The 16621-nt window shown below is 47.4% G+C and overlaps 1 protein-coding gene across 1 annotated transcript in view; it reads left to right on the top strand.

The window, feature by feature from the left end:
* Nucleotides 1-6793: 6793 nt before the first annotated feature.
* The window catches only part of PNPLA1 (patatin like phospholipase domain containing 1), a 38385-nt gene continuing 28557 nt past the window's right edge, over nt 6794-16621 (top strand). Inside the window, exon 1 of the mRNA XM_060021640.1 lies at nt 6794-7014. Coding sequence (XP_059877623.1) covers nt 6810-7014 — 205 coding nt within the window. The 5' untranslated portion in view covers nt 6794-6809. The remainder of the gene's footprint in view (nt 7015-16621) is intronic.

Here is a 16621-nt window from a genome sequence, read left to right as displayed (position 1 = left end):
TAGATCTCTTATTGTCTGGGAGCGTAAAATGGCACAACCACTCCAGAGAGCAATTTGGCAACAACTGGTCAAATTGAAGAAGTGCCCTATTTTCCTATTGTGTGTATTCTTGATGGTCTGGCATTTGGCCTCCCTGACTGGGGAGAGACCACCCCTCCCAGGGTTAACCAATTCTTAGTGATAGCAAAGGGCTCAAAGCACACCTTTCATAACAAAGAAACCAATCCAGAGCCCTTACTCTGAACCACCTCCTTTATCTGGCTGTTATACTCCAGGAAGCAATATTCCTCTGCCTTAATCACCCAGGGCTAGGTTCCAGACAACATGAGACCACCTCTATAGTCCAGAGCCTGCTGACACTATTTAAATCAGCCAGTCCTAAGCTGTTTCTCTGCCCTGCCTTGCCTTTCTTGCAGAAAACACAAACAAGTTTCTGGGCCATGCTTTCCCCTCATCCCGTCTGCCTCCTGACCAAACCTGGTGCTTCCCCATATAGCCCTGGATGGCATGGCAAGCCCTCGTGAATCAGGGTGTAAATAATAAAAATTTTCTTTCATTGGCATTAGCTTCTCCATGTCACCACTCAGTTACTTCCATAAATTAAAATCCCATGGCTACAACTGGTATATCCACATTGTGACCTTGAGAAATACCCATATGATTTAAAGGGAGATGTATAAAAGGGTCCTCACTGTAGCATTGTTGGTTATAGTAAAACAATGGAAACAACCTGAATGTCCATCAGTAAGAGAATAATGAATATGTTGCCCATGGTCTCCTAATAGGTTACCAAAGCAGTAACATGGAAAAGACCAGAGCCATGTATCCCAACGCTGAATGAAAACAGCAAACTGCAGAATAAGTCAATGTGTTTGCTTATGTGAAATTTAAAATATTTATAAAACAATACTATATATTGTTTATAAAACATATTCATGTAATAAAAATATAAAAACATGGAAGGGAAAGACTCTCTCCAATCTGGGACATGGTTTTCCCATGGGAGGGAGAATGGGGGTAAAATTAGGGAAGAGTTTGAAGGAGGTTTCACCTCTACCTATGATGTTTCATTTCTTTAAAACCAAGCAAGTATTTGTCCAAGATGTGATGAAATGTTAAGGTTAGTTCAATCTGTCAGGTAGGTACATGGTTGTTTGCTGTTCTATTTTCAGTACTTTACTGTATGATTAAGCTGTTTCATAATGAGAATAAGATGTGATTTAGGCTGCATGAATGATCTCAAGGTCATGTAAAAGGACAACATGACAGGGTGCTAGCAAGCTCTGTCCCCCTCTCAAGAGTGTCAAATTTTCTCCTCTCGCCTTGTTTTTTTTTTTTTTAATTACTGACTTTTTAGAAAAGGTGTAAACACTTGCACCCCACAGAGGATATACATATATGTTGATCAAGTATTCAAAAATTAAGTCACAGACCTCAAAAGTCAAGTGCTATATTAGAGAGCTGTTCAATTAATGAGCAGAACCTCACTTGTTTTTCAGGAGGAATAAGGAAGAGAAAAATATTCTATTCTAACAGAAGTAATAGTTGGTAAACAATTTCTAAAAGGTATAATAAAATTCTTCTGAAATTTTCAGAATTTTTATGAATCAGATTTCAGCTATAATAAACTATACCTTAAAGTATTTCTTTTATTTTTCCTAAAAACAAAGAACTAGTTTTTATTTGTTCGTCTCAAGATGATAATTCTACATTTTACTAGAAATACTGAATAGTCCTTGCATTAGTCCTGAGGTTTTCAGCAGCAAATATCAAATGCACAGTGGCTTCAGCAATAAAGGCATTCAATTATCTGATATAACAGGAAGGGTACAAATGGTTTGGGGGTTGGTACAGTCACTCAACAATCTCCTCAAGGACCCAGACTCTTTCTTTCTCTCTCTTCTGCTATCCTCAGTGAAGTAGCCAGCCTCCAAATTGTCCCTTAAGAATCCCCACTTTCTGGTCACATAGACCAACCCTAGCAAAATGTAGGAGGGGTGTGAATATGGCAGAAGGGATGGTTATCACTTCTCACAGTGTTATAAAAAGACTATGGCTTCCACTGGGGGTTCACACTCTCTATCTCTCTTATTCTCTCTCACTCCCTTGCACATCTCACTCTGGGAAAAGCAAGCTGTCATCTTGTGAGCAGCCCAGTGGAGAGGACCATGTGGTGAGGCACTGAAGCTTTCTATCAATAGCCAGCTAAGAACTGATGCCTACCAGCAACCATGAGAGTGTGTTTGGAAGTGGACTGTTCCACCCCAATGACCCTCGAGATGATTGCAACCCTAGCTGTCAGCTTGACTACAACCTAATGAGAGACCCCGAGCGTGGAATTAATCCATTTCTGGATTCCTAATGCTTGGAAACTGTGTAAGATCATAAACATTTGTTATTTGAAGGAACTGAATTTTGAGGTAATTTGTGACACGGCCACAGATAACTAATACACTCAGTGTGGCTGCCTGTTTCCCCTGATGGGTACAAGATGGCTGCCGTAGCGCCATCCTCCATGTTCTCACAGGATAGCATCTCAGGCAGGAAGAAAGGGGGATGGGGTGAAAGGGGCTCTCCTTAGGTACCTTTCTCCTTTTATCAAGAAGGAAAACCTTTGTTGGGAGCCACCCAGCAGATTCACCCTTACTTCTCATTGGCCAAAACTGGGTCTTATGATGGACTCTAGCTGCAAGGGAGACTTGGAAATCGAGTATCTAACCTTTCAGCTGCTCTGTAGGGAAGTGGGCAGGGAACGGTGGGCCGGGAATGGCTGCTGTGTAGTAACAAGTTACCAGCCCTTCTCCCAGTTTCACTTTGTTTTTGTTTCCGATTCTTTTTTTTTTTGGCCACGTGGCACAGCATGCAGGATCGTGGTTCCCCGACCAGGGATCGAACCTGCAACCCCTGCTTTGGGAGTGCAGAGTCTTAACCACTGGACCGCCAGGAAAGTCCTGTCTTTGTTTTCACCTGGCATCATTTAATTTGCTCCTTCATACTCTGTATTCACAGTAACCGGAAGTTAGGCCTCCCTTAGATTCAGGTTAAACACTATTGGCAAGATTACTCATGGGCGGTGCTGTGATCTTCATACTCTCTCACATCGAGAAACAACCACGTTCTTCACTCAATAAACATTTTACAAGATTTAAGTAAAGCGGGGTGCACCATCAATGAAAAGCTAACCCAGAATCTCAATGCCGTCTTTTTCCCTGTGAGATGTGTCCTGAGTGGTCTCACTTATGTTATATTTAGGGAAACTCTAGGTTCTTCTATAAGTTCCTTTTGGGTTGTCTTGTTGGAATTGTGTGTGATAAGCAGTCTCAGTTTCTTGCATGTGATTTCCTCAGAGGCTGATGAGTCAGATGAGTAGCATTAACTTAGTGTAAAACACCTGAAAGGATTATGAGCCGACTTTAAAAATCAAATGCAGAAATGTCAGAATGTGATCCTTTCTTTCTTTCTTTCTTTTTTTGCGGTACGCGGGCCTCTCACTGTTGCGGCCCCTCCCATCGCAGAGCACAGGCCCCGGACGCGCAGGCGCAGCGGCCATGGCCCAGGGGACCAGCCGCTCCGCGGCACGTGGGATCTTCCCGGACCGGGGCACGAACCCGCGTCCCCTGCATCGGCAGGCGCACTCCCAACCCCTGCACACCAGGGAAGCCCCGTGATCCTTTCTTGATGGCATCCACTTGGAGTTCTTAGGGCTTTGAGCATAATGTCAGGAACAATAGGAAATGAGACGAACCTTCTCAATCACTTAACACCAAGGAACTGAATGGGCGAGTCCTGCGGCCCGCCCCCAGCCCTCCTCAGAGGTGTAGAATACTCCACCAGGGTCAGCGCGTGGGAACATGTTAACAGTTCCAGTGGGGCCTTCCTAAGTGCAATCGTGAATTTCTAGTTTGCTTGTGGCCTAAACCAACAGCCAGGCCTGAAGAGCAAGGTGTCAGGGACCGAGTCAGGACACAGTGCTGTCTTTGAAAGGGTGGTGGGTCCCCAGCCTCCTCGAGGCCCTGCAGTCCATGTAGAACAAGTGGCCTTGCCTCCTATTTCACTGGGAATAGCAAGATGACTGGGAAGGAGCATACCTGTCCAAGGTTGTCTTCCTTCAACATGACCCTGTGCCCACCTCCAACTACTCACCCTTCTCTGCTACTCAATGGCAGGGGTCTCTGTCCCTGTCTCTGGAGCCTTCCCCGCCTCTCCTCCAAAACTCCAGTGTCCTGCTGTCATCTCAGACATGTCCTAAAGTAAACTCATACTCTATCCAGTTTCCCCAGCTCTGTCCCAGTTTCCCCAAAACTGCCAAAGGCAGCCCCACCCCTCCCAGCACCCAGGCTAAAAATGAGGCATCAGCCATGACTCATCCTGCCCATCCAACCCGTCCCCAGGTCTTGAGAGTCTCTGAAGCAATGGCTTCATTAACTTATCTTTTGTCAGCCGCCACCCCGGCTTGGCCACCAACATCCATAGGAGGATAGAGCACTATCCTCCTTCCTCATCCTCCAGCCTGTCTCATTGCCCTTCCAAGACTCTCCTGCCTGAGAACTCTCCTAGCTCCCCCTGCATGTTGCAAATGCAAATGCATCTGCTGACCCCATCTTTCTACTCCACCTTTTCTCCCAGGTCCATCTGTTCCAGAAGCCTTGGCCCTTTCTGACCTTTGATAATGAGACACACCACGTGCCAGGCATTTTACAGCTATATTTTAAATTTTACAGTTCCTGTACAGCATAGGCATTATTGTCCCTTTTATAGATGAGGGAAACTGAGGCCTGGAGCAGTTACCACATGTCACACTGCCTATAAATAGCAGAGATGGGCTTCAACCTACGTCTGTCTGTTCCAAGGCCCTTCATCCTGTGTAACTGGCTGCCATCACACCCCTTCCCTCTCTGTAAGGACCTCATGCTGCTCTTGCCACAATACCCTCCCTCCTCCTTCCACCTTCTTCAAACACCCCAACCCAGAGCTCTACCACATAGCTTCTCTGATGGTTCCAGCCCACACCACTCACACTCATCTCTTAACTTTTCTGGCAGGAATCTCAGCCCTGCACAGTTTGGTACTTAATTATAGACTGCCTTGTATGGGTCTCTGGCTATTTCTCATTTGTCTATCTTGTTCCCAATAAGTGTAGGCGTCTGAGTTCGGGGATGGGTCTTCCACTCCCTCCCATCTCCCAGGACCCCCAGCTCAGAGCTGGACAGGCCAACCGGATTTCCCAGGAAGGAGGCAGGGTCTCAATGTTGCAAAAGCTGATTGGACTCCACCCAGCCCCACCCCACCCTTCACCCCAGCCAGTCGGTTGCCTCAGATCTTTGTGAGCATACGTGAGCCTGCCCCGTGTGCGCATGCGCACACGTACACGCAAGCACAGAGACACGGGCGGGCGCGCGTTTTCTCTGTTGCAGACACATTTAGTTAGGAGTTCCCTTCTGAAACAGAGGTAATATACTTGGAAGTACCTACCTGAGATAGAAAACCCCCTCCTGACCGATCACTGGGTGCTGCCCCCAATGTGAAATTCCAATACGGATCAGTAAGGCGGACAGAGTTGGTGGGAGCTCCCCAGGGCGGGTTCAGCATGGCTATCACATCCTAACAGAGTCTGGAGCTGGACTGGGGATTGGGCAGGGGACTTTGTGTGTCGATTTCAATTCTGATCCTGCCTCTAGGTGGCCTGGGCGGGTGTTGAAGGGAGAGACGTGATCTTGCCACTTTGCCGCTTTGCGACCTCCTCAGGCAGTGAAATCTGCCGATTGTAAGGAAGGCCCTCCTTGCCAGGGCCACGTTGCACAGCTCCAGAGGAGCATGACCAGTGCTCCCTGGAGCTAACCCTGGTCCCCCCGCCACCTCCCTTTGGGCTCCAAATCATCTCTCTTCCCTGACCCAGATGCCCCCATACCTGGCGTCCCAAGCTGTTCATCCTTGGGGTTAAATACTGGCATCTCAGACTTCTCATTTCAAAGTGAGAACAGTGCACAGTATGAAGCCCAAGCAGAATGATCGAGATTCCAGATTGATTTCTTCTGGGACATTTAAGATACAGCATAAAGATTCAGGACTTGGAGAGAGGGCACTGACTAAGAGTTAGTGTGTCAGTAAAGGGCCAAGGAGAAAAGAAGGTGGGAGCTGGAGAGGCGGTGGTGGGTGGTGCCCCTGAAGCCAAAACTCTTTTCTTTACAACTTTGCTGGTGGCCAGTCCTAACATGTGAATAAAAAGTGAATAAGCAAAGGGGCACTTATGTAAGAAGAACAAATAAAAATAATTGTGTAACACGTCACACAAAGCCTGGAGAAGGATCCCAGGGAAGGGCATCGCTGTGGAGGCATGGGTGCTGTGAGCCGTCTTTCCCTCTGAAACCAGAGCCAACTTGGCATCCCTGCCCCTGCGGGAAGGGGATACCGTCCTCCTGGTGGGAGGTCAGTTCCTTTACTGCAGTGTGCTGGGGAGGAAGGCGCCATCCCATAACCATCGTTGGAGGTTTTGCAACCAGATGAGTAAACCCTTCAGGGCTGAAGGCTGAGCAGCGCACATGCAGGGCCAGGGCGCTGCTCACCCATCAGCGCTTCCTGCACCTCGTCCTGGGCCTGGGCCCTTTACCAGGCTTTGGGGATGACTACTGACGGAGCTCAACAGGCCCAGGCAGCTGCTGCCTGAGCCACCCATGGGTGTCCCAACCGCCTGGGCAGAGACGGCCACATTCCAGGCTCCGGGCTGGCAGGGAGGCTTGGCAGCGAGTTCCGACAGGAGGGCGGCCCGCGCTTGGGCAGGCTAGCACCCCGGGAGGCCCCAGGCTGGGGAGATGGAAGAACAGGTGTTCAAGGGGGACCCAGATACCCCTCATTCCATCTCCTTCTCAGGCAGTGGATTCCTCTCCTTCTACCAGGCCGGGGTGGTGGACGCCTTTCGGGACCTGGCTCCCCGGCTGCTGGAAACGGCCCATCGCTTTGCTGGGACGTCGGCAGGTGCGGTGATTGCAGCCTTGGCCGTCTGTGGGATTGAAATGGGTAAGGTCTTTGTTCTAGGTTCCCTGGGGAGCCTCTGGAGGGATTCCACAAAGCAGAGCCTGAGGATGGCTTGGGGGTGCTTTGGGGAGCAAAGTCACGCCTTCTGAGTGGCAGGAAAGGTGGGTCAAGTGGGACAGCATTTGAGGTTGGGGTCTGCTGGGTCCCAGTCTCTGACCCACTGGATAAGCTTGGAACCGTTTCTCCCTCTCCCTCAACACCCTTACCTGCCATGCCCTTTCCCCCAAGGTCTGGGAGAGGGAAAAGCGGTATCTCTCTCAAACATCCTGGGCTGGGAAGTTATTCCATGACACAGTCATACATTAGGGTGAAGAGCTGCTCCTGCATGGCCTCGTTTAAAATGCAAATATCCTTGCAAAGGACAAACTGGCATGTTCATCATCTTGGTGGGGATGGATTCGTCAGACCAGCTTCCAGGTGGCTAGAGGTGCAAGCCCTGGGACTGGAGGGATGGCCAGAGGGGCCAGCGGAGGAGGGAAACTGGGAAGGAATATGGGAGATCTCACTTTGCCTCCTGCCCCACTAGTCCAGGGGGCCCAGAGGGAAGGATGGGACCACACACCCAGAGGCAGAAGCACCATCCCGTGTAAGGGGAGTGGGCACATTCCAAGCAGCCCCACACAGCAGGCCCAGACCTGGTCCCAGGGCAGCCCTGGGCTGCCTTGGCTTGGGGAGGGGGTGAGCATTTATTCATTGGCTGCACTACCATTCTGTGCCAGCCTCTGTTCCAGGCACTGGGGACAAAGTCCCTGCCCTCATGGAACAGAAATTCTAGAGAGAGGAGACACATAATAAGCATCCAAAAAGTAGTCTCATGATGTCATATCAGGAAGTGATAAGATCTATGAATAAAATTACAGCAGAAAAGGGTCAGAGAATAAAGTGAGGACTATTTTAGAAAGGGGGTCAGGGAGGCCATTTGGGAGGAGGTGACATTCAAGCAGAGACCTGAGTGAAACGAGAGAACAAGCCATTAGAAGATCAGTAAGGAAAGACTGTTCTAGGTGGAGGACCAGCTGGAGAGCCTGTGGGGTTGAGGAGTGGTAGATGACGAGGAGGGAGGTGGTGGATAAGGCTGGAGGGGCAGGCAGGGGCTAGGTCATGTGGGGCCTCGTAGCCGGAGTATGAGCTCTGATTTCACTCTGGGAGAGTGGGGAGCACAGGCTGCTGGGAGGGAGGCAAAGTGGGGAGGCAGCTAAGAGCACGTGATCCACAGGGATTGGATCTCAGTGCTGGCCCTTCATGATGTGGACCTGGCGCAAATTACTGGATGCCTCAGCTTCTGCATCTCTCCAGCTGAGATTCTACTAGTATCTCATTCCCGGGGTTGTTAAAGGGTTAATGGAGCAAGTGAGTGAACTGCTTATCACAGTGCCTGGCACATGGCAAGCACTTGGTACATGTCAACTGCCTGGTTTGGGTTTTTAAGGAACCCCGGCCCGCCGGGAGTAGTGAGATGGAGGAGACAAGGGAGAAACAAGGAGAGCAGTAGGGGAAGGTTGTAGGTTGAGACGAGGGATGGGCAGGGCAGGCGCCTGGGCAGTGAGGGTGGTGAGAGGCGGTTGGATTTAGGATACACTTTGAAGGTAGAGCCAGTGAGACTTGCTGAAGGGCCAGCTGCAGTGTGTGAAGAAGGGTGCGAGCAGGGCCCCTTCCTGCCTGGGGATCTGCGCTGGGTGGGAAGTCTTTGTCTCTGTTTTAAAGAATAATTGTAATGCCCATTCCCTGAGTACCTCTTTTGTGCAAGATATTTTTTTTTCTAATAATTCACAAGTAACAAATTCTTTCTTACTGTACAGAATTCTCAAACAATGCAGAAGTATCTAGAGTTTTTTAAAAAAGCCTCTACTCACCTCCTCCTTGTCCCCAATCCCACTTTCCCTCTTGTAGCAGTGGAAGGGCTCTGCTTGGATCCTTCTAGATCTTTTTTTTTTTTTTTTTTTTTTGCCAAGACATCTGTGAATGCAGCAGTTAATGTTTCAGTCACACCATGGACCCCACTCCCTGGTCCTGGAGTCACAGAACCCTACCCTTGGAGACACCTGCCTCTGGGAGTCTCTCTCTTTCCGGATACCTGTGTTGCTCACCTGCTCCATCGCTGCCACCCTCCTCATGTCTTTAGTTCAACTTCTTAAAATACACCATCGTCTTAATCCTCAGGCATTCGAGGACTTTCAGAATTAATTCAAGTCAATTGATTCAATAAATACTGCCCAAAACTGACTTGGCCAGGCTGTGACCGATGTGGACAGCAGGAGAGAGGAGCTCAGACCCATGAGAAGGACACTTGATGGCCATGTAACCAAGGGCTGGTCCATGTGCTGGGCCACATGCGTGCAATTGGGAGGGAAGGGTGACATGTGTGTGGGACTTGCTCTTTTCACTCAGCAGCATGTTTATAGATTGATCCACGTCACTCCAGTGTACTTCATTCCTTTTAACTGCCATGCAATTTACTACTAACCAGCACTTTCTCTGTATCAGGCACTGTTCTAACTCTTTGGTGTATTAATTCATTCAGTCCTCACAACAACCCTCTGAGGTGAAAACTATTATTATCTCCATTTACAGAGGAGGAAACTGAGTCACAGAAAGCTTAAATAACTTGCCTAAGGTGATACAAACAGTACTTGGTAAAGCTGGTGTTTGAACCTAGCCCGGCCTTTAAGCCACTCTGCTTCTTGACAAAGCAGTGTCAGGGGGCATGGACGCTAGTTGTATGGATACCAGGGTCAGGGAAGCTTCTCTGAGCAGGTGGAATTTGCACACAGACCTGAAGGAGGGGAGGAAGTGAGCCACAAGAATATCTGGGGAGAGCATTCAATGAAGAGGGACACGTGACTTGTATAACATCCTGTCATCAGTTAGAAGCAGAACAAGAACGAGGACTTGGTCTCCTGACTTCCTTCAATCCTCTTTACCTCTTTTACCTCTTTCAGTGTTTATTTCATCAAGACTGTATCACGGTTCATTTAGTCATTCTGTTGATGGACACGGCCAAGTTTTTGTTGTTATAAACAACACTGCAAAGGGTATCCTTGTTTGTGTCTCCCAGGCCCACATGGAATGTTTCCCTAGGGTACACGTCACATGAAATTAACCAGACTTGGCTAAATTACTCTCCAAAGTGGTTGTACCAATTTAACCACTAGCAGCATATATGAGTTCTAATTTCCCCACAATGTCATCAACCTTGGTACTATCAGACTGCAGAGTTTTTTTGTTTTTGTTTTTTTTGGCCGTGCTGCGCAGCTTACAGGATCTCAGTACCCCAGCAAGGGATTAAGCCCAGGCCATGGCAGTGAAAGCCCAGAATCCTAACCACTAGGCCACTGGGGAACTCCCAAGACCACAGAGTTTTTTTTTTTTTTTTTTTTTTTTGCAGTACGCGGGCCTCTCGCTGTTGTGGCCTCTCCCGTTGCGGAGCACAGGCTCCGGACGCGCAGGCTCAGCGGCCATGGCTCCCAGGCTTAGCCGCTCCGCGGCATGTGGGATCTTCCCGGACCGGGGCACGAACCCGTGTCCCCTGCATCGGCAGGCGGACTCTCAACCACTGCGCCACCAGGGAAGCCCGACCACAGAGTTTTAAGTCAATCTGATCAATGTGAAATTATATCTCATTTTATTTTGTTATTTAATCTGTACCTCCTGATAATTAGTGATATTAAGCATCTCTATGTATTTACCGACCACTTGTGTTTCCTCTTCTGTAACTTACCTGCTCATGACCTTTTCCTGTTTTTTCTACCATTATCCTTTTCTCTTCAACTTGTAGATGTTCTTTGTATAGTCTGTACATGAGTCATTTGTCAGTTATGGACATTGCAGCTATCTTATCCCATTCCATGACTTGCCTTTTTATTTGACCATGTCTGTTGTTATTCATAAAATTTCAATTTTGATGCAGTCAGGTGTATCAATAAATCTTTTCCACTTACAATTTGTGTTTTTTAAAATCTTTCTTTGTTACAATGACTTCTTCTATATTTTCTTTCAAAAGTTTTAAAGTTTTGCCTTCTCATATTTAAGTTCATCCATCTGAAATTTATTTTGTGGCTAGTTTGAGGTAGAAATAGAAGTTTTTAATTGTGATAACAAATTACCCCACACTATTTATAGGCAGCCCTTTCCACACTTGTTTGAAATGTTGCCTCTGGCTTATTCAAGTTCCTAGAATCCCAAGAGTCTGTCTCCGGAGTCTCTCTTCTCTTCTTTTGGTGAATTTGTCTATTTCTGCACCAAATCACACTGTTTTGATCACTATAGGCTTATAATAAGGGGTACATCATATATGGCAGTCATCTCCTCCTTTTTCAGTTTCTTCTTCAAATATTGACTATCATTCTTAACCCTCTTTTTCCCCCATGTGAAAAGCTCTATTAGAATTTTGATTAAATTATATCTTCCCATTTATAATATAGTCTATCTATCTCTCTATTTCTTCTGGCCTTTTTTTTTTTTTTTTTTTTTGCCCTTCAATAAAGATCTTGTGTGTCTTTTCTTAGATTTATTAGTTTTTGTTGCTATGGGGAATGGGATTTCTTTTTTCTTTTTTTTTTTTTGGCTGCGTTGGGTCTTCGTTGCTGCACGCGCGCTTTCTCTAGTAGTGGCGAGCGGGGGCTTCTCTTCATTGCAGTGGCTCCTCTCGTGGAGCATGGGCTCTAGGCGTGCAGGCTTCAGTAGTTGTGGCACGTGGGCTCAGTAGTTGTGGCGCACGACCTTAGTTGCTCCACGGCATGTGGGATCTTCCCAGACCAGGGATCGAACCCTTGTCCCCTGCATGGCGCCACCAGGGAAGTCCCGGGATGTCTTTTTCTATGGCATTTTCTAATGTAATTGACTATTGCTGACATAAAGGGATGTGGATGGTTTTTGCTAAATGATATTGTTTTGAGCAACCTCATGAACATTCTTAATAGTTCTAAAAGTTTCTTGGTAGATTATCTCATACTTTATGTGTAAACAATCATACTATCTGCATATAACTAGAGGTTTGTCTCTTTAAAAAAAAATTCTTGAGCTTCCCTGGTGGTGCCGTGGTTAAGAATCTGCCTGCTAATGCCGGGTACATGGGTTCGAGCCCTGGTCCGGGAAGATCCCACATGCTGCGGAGCAAATAAGCCCGTGCGCCACAACTACTGAGCCCTTGTGCCACAGCTACTGAAGCCTGCATGCTTAAAGCCCACGCTCCACAACAAAAGAAGCCACCGCAATGAGAAGCCTGCGCACTGCAACGAAGAGTAGCCCCTGCTCGCCGCAACTAGAGAAAGCCTGAGCGCAGCAACGAAGACCCAATGCAGACAAAAATAAATAAATTAAATTAATAAATTAAAAAAAAATTCTTCAACATGTGGCCCGCAGGCCACTCTCCTCCAGGCCATGCCCCCTCCTCTTGTTCCCAGTCTGGGCTTTCTGTCCTGAGATTGTGTTTTGTTCTGTGGAAGCTTAGACAGCAGTGGGTCCATCTTCTGGCCATATGTGCCTTAGTTCTGTGATAGGGCCAATTTGGGGGCATGTGAAAATGTTTATAAAACACTTAACCCAGTGCCTGGTTTTCATTAAAGATGTGTTAGAGAATGAATGTTTGTTCACTCATTTATTCAGCTGAGGAGAGATGGTCTCCTTGACAACCAGCGCAGAGATTCACGATTTCCAATTTGGGGCTAGGAACTTGCCTCAAAACTGCATTTGCATAACTTTGAAAGATAATTTTGTCTTACCAGAGAATGGGCATTCGGTGGACTTAAAACCCCATCCCCACTTAAGCTACTACTTGGCACCTTCCCCCCTATAAAAACTTCACGGCAAGCCAATTATTCATTCATTCATTCATTCAACGAGTGTTCTTTGAGCATATACTGGGTGCTGCAGAGGATACAGAGATATAATACAAGATGAAACTCCACCCATGCCCTCAAGGACCTTACAGTCTACTCAAACCCCAAGGTAGTAACCAAGTCGTTACAACACAGAGTTCCAACTGAATGTTAGAAAATTAAAAGGCAGAGGAGTGCAGGTGGAGGGAGCAGACAGCTCCCATCGTGGAAGGCCTCATGGAAGTGACATTTGAGCTAGTGCTTGAAAGGTGAGTAGAAATTTGACGGGTAGAGACAGTTTGAACAGGAGCCTCAGCTTCTAGCCAGGACGCTACATAACGACAGGACAAAGTCATGTGGTGGGGAAATGTGATGCCTCCAGGGAGTGGTGAAGAGTGCAGGTCCCCTGGTGTCAGGGGTTGACGCGAAAGTTTCAGAAAGGCAGCTTTTGACTCGGCAAGCGTTGTCCAAAGTGGGAAAGGGCTATTTTAGAAGCAGGGGAGCACCTGCCCTCTGAGAGGCCCATGGAGAGACTGGGAAACACCTGATTGCTACTGGTGAATCCCCTTCATTTAGCTCGGTGACTGACAGGACCTGTCAACCTGAGGTCTCCAGCCTCCCAGACTGAAACCTACAGTGAGAAGTATTTTTTGTATTGAGATCCAGGGTGAACATAAATCTAAAAGAGAAGTTTCATGATAGAAACTTTACCATACTCTATGCTACAATTTTGATATTTTCTTCTAGTCATTGAAGAATTCTTCACTTAGTCAATGGTTCTCAATCTTGCACGTTTGAATCACCTGGGAGCTTTTAAAACGTCCACTGCCCAAGCTTCTCCCCCAAACTAATTAAATCAGGATCTCTGGGGATGGAACCCGGCACCAGTGTTTATTCAACTCCCAGGTGATCCCGGTGTGCAGCCACAGTTAAGCCCCAGTGCACTTTGCAAAACTAAGATGTGCTACCTTCCTGAGACGCCAGGACTGTATGACCAGGCAGTGGAAACGGGTCAGGCATTGCTTATGGAAATCTTTAAAATGCCCACCATAGTCCTGGACTAATGAAAATTCCGTACCTGATTATTAGTGGGATATGTATTTTTCCAGGATAGAGAGAAACAGTTTTCCTACAGTGGCTTTAGACTGGACTAGATTCTGTGAATTCCTCTGGCTGGGTCACAGATGAGGAAGACGGACCTTGGTTCAGGGGCTGGTCCATCCCTTGCCCTTAGCCCAAGTCCACATCCAGTCTGCTTTTCTGAGAAGCCTGTGGAGACCCATGGCTCAGAGCTTCTACTGGCTGTTTTTCTTTTTCTATGGCTTTTAGTATATTCACAAAGTTGTGCATCCAACATCACAATCAGTTATACAACATTTTAATTATCCCCCCGAAGAAACCCCATACCCCTTAGCTGTTAACTTTCAATACCGCCATTCAAGCGCCTGACAGCCATTAATCTACTTTGTGTCTCTATAGATTTGCCTATTCTGGACAGTTAATATACATGGAATCATACAATATTTGTCCTTTTGTGTCTGGCTTCTTTCACCTAGCATAATATTTTCTAAACTCATCCGTTGTAGCATGGGTCAGTACTTCACTCCTTTTTATTGTCGAATAATATTACCTTGTGTGGGTATAATACATTTTTAAAATCCATTCATCAGGGAATGTACATTTGGGTTGTTTTTACTTTGGGCTATTATAAATAATGTCATTATGAACATTCATGTACATTTTAAAAACTTTTAAATAACTTTTTTTTTTTTTTGGCCACACCACGCGGCCTGCGAGATATTAGTTCCCCAACCGGGGATTGAATCCACGCCCCCTGCAGTGGAAGCGCAGAGTTCTAACCACTGGACCACCAGGGATGTCCTTAAATAACTTTTGAAAACGGAAAAATTTCAAACATCTTGGAGAGAATAATATAATGAATCTATTATTCTAATGAATCCTCAAGAACGCATCATCTAACTTTAACACTTACCAACTAGGTTTCATCTGTATACTCACAACCCAGCTTTGTTTTGTTTTTTTATATTATTTTGAAATAATTTTAAAGCTGCATAGAAGTTGCATGTAGGCTTTGTTTTCTTGCGGGAACATTTTGCAACATGTATCTCTGCAGATAAGGACTGTGAGCCTGAGGAGAAGCCCAGGAGGGTGAGGCTGGTTGGTCTCACGGCACAGAATGGTGCTGGGAAGTACCAGCCTCAGTGGCTGTTCCCCTGCTGAGTGCGGGTGGGACAGGGGACTGAGCTGACTTTTAGCTGAGCTCATCAGGTGACTTTGTTTTGGCCTCTAAAATTAATTGTTTTCCAATACCTCTTACGCTGCCTGCTCAAAAAAGCCAACCCACCAAACTCCCAAACTGCTAAATAAAGTATTAAAAGGGTGGGCCTGATGATGAGGACTGGGATTGAGAGCTCTTCATGTCCAGGATAGTCTCAGGGTGTGTCATATCTCTGTGCCTTTGCTCACGCTGTTCCCTCTCCCTGGGATGCCATCCCCTTTCTTCTCTCCCTGTGTTGCATCTCCCCATCCTCCAAGGCCCACCGCAGATGTCACCTCCTCTGAGAGTCTCTCGTCATTCCCGTCAGGCACTAAGTCCTTGGTGCTCCCACAGCTCGCTCTCGGAGAGCACTTGACTCAGAGACCAGGATCCCCCTGGGAAAGAGCACTTGTCTAGGAAGCAGGCTCTCTGCATTCTGAGAACAAAAGTGTCTACAGTCAGATTGTGAGCCTAGCTTGCCACACACATTATTTTCGCATGGTCTTTCAGAGTAGGGTTTAGTAAGCAGGGAGGTGGTCTTCTAACCAAAGTTGGTCTGACCCCAATGTCCAAACTCTGTCCACCTTCCCTTTCCTCTTGCCCCAGGAATCCATTCAGCAGTGAGTGGCCTTGGACAGGCCACCCTGAGCCTCAGCTCAGCTACTGAGCAGTGGGAGGGAATAATGCCTGCTGAGCCCTCCCGACAGCTGGCCCTGGGGTCAGCAGTGGGGTCGGCAGTGGTCCCTGGGAACAAGCTTTGCAAGCTCGGATTGATACTGCAGTTGCACTGGTTGGGATAGCAGTGACTCAGCAAGACCCGAGAGCATTGCTCGCTCATGTGGCCTTTGCACTCCAGCCCTCCAAGCCTGGTGTGGTGGCTCCACAGAATTAGGACCCAGGTTCCTTCCATCATGTTGGTCACAGCCCAAGAGGGTTCCCCACCATGTCTGCATTCCAGCTAGTTGGGGAAGGAAAAGGGGGGCACACTTCTTCCCTCTAAGGGCAGACCCTGAAGGTGACACACATCACGTCACCTCACTTCCTATGGATCAGAACTTAGTTACATGACCACACCTGACTGCAAGGGAGGCTGGGAAATGTAGACTTTATTGTGGGAGGCCATGTGTCCAGCTAAAAATTGGAGGTTCAACTGCTAAGGAAGAAGGGGAGAATAGATACTGGGGACAATTAGCAGTCATTGTCACAATAGCTGTAATTGGATATATGATGATGATGGAAAAACTCTGTCCCTGCTTGGGACCCAGACCTTGACTCCATAACCACCAGGTCAAGTCCAGTGTGTTGGCTGGGAAAGGGCTCAGCTCTGAACCATCAGCAGACTGCCTTCCTGGCGGCTGGCATGTGAGTGCTCCAGTCTTGCTAGGGGTCCTGGGCAGTGCCTCACAGCACCTGCTGTGTCCCCTACCTAGAATGACCTTCTGTTTTTCTCTCCAGAGATAACACCTCTTCCCGACATATCCTCCCATTTTACCCC

This window comes from Delphinus delphis, chromosome 10, assembly GCF_949987515.2.
Source record: "Delphinus delphis chromosome 10, mDelDel1.2, whole genome shotgun sequence".
Taxonomy (NCBI): Eukaryota; Metazoa; Chordata; class Mammalia; order Artiodactyla; family Delphinidae; genus Delphinus; species Delphinus delphis.
This window is presented reverse-complemented; position numbering and strand designations above follow the sequence as displayed.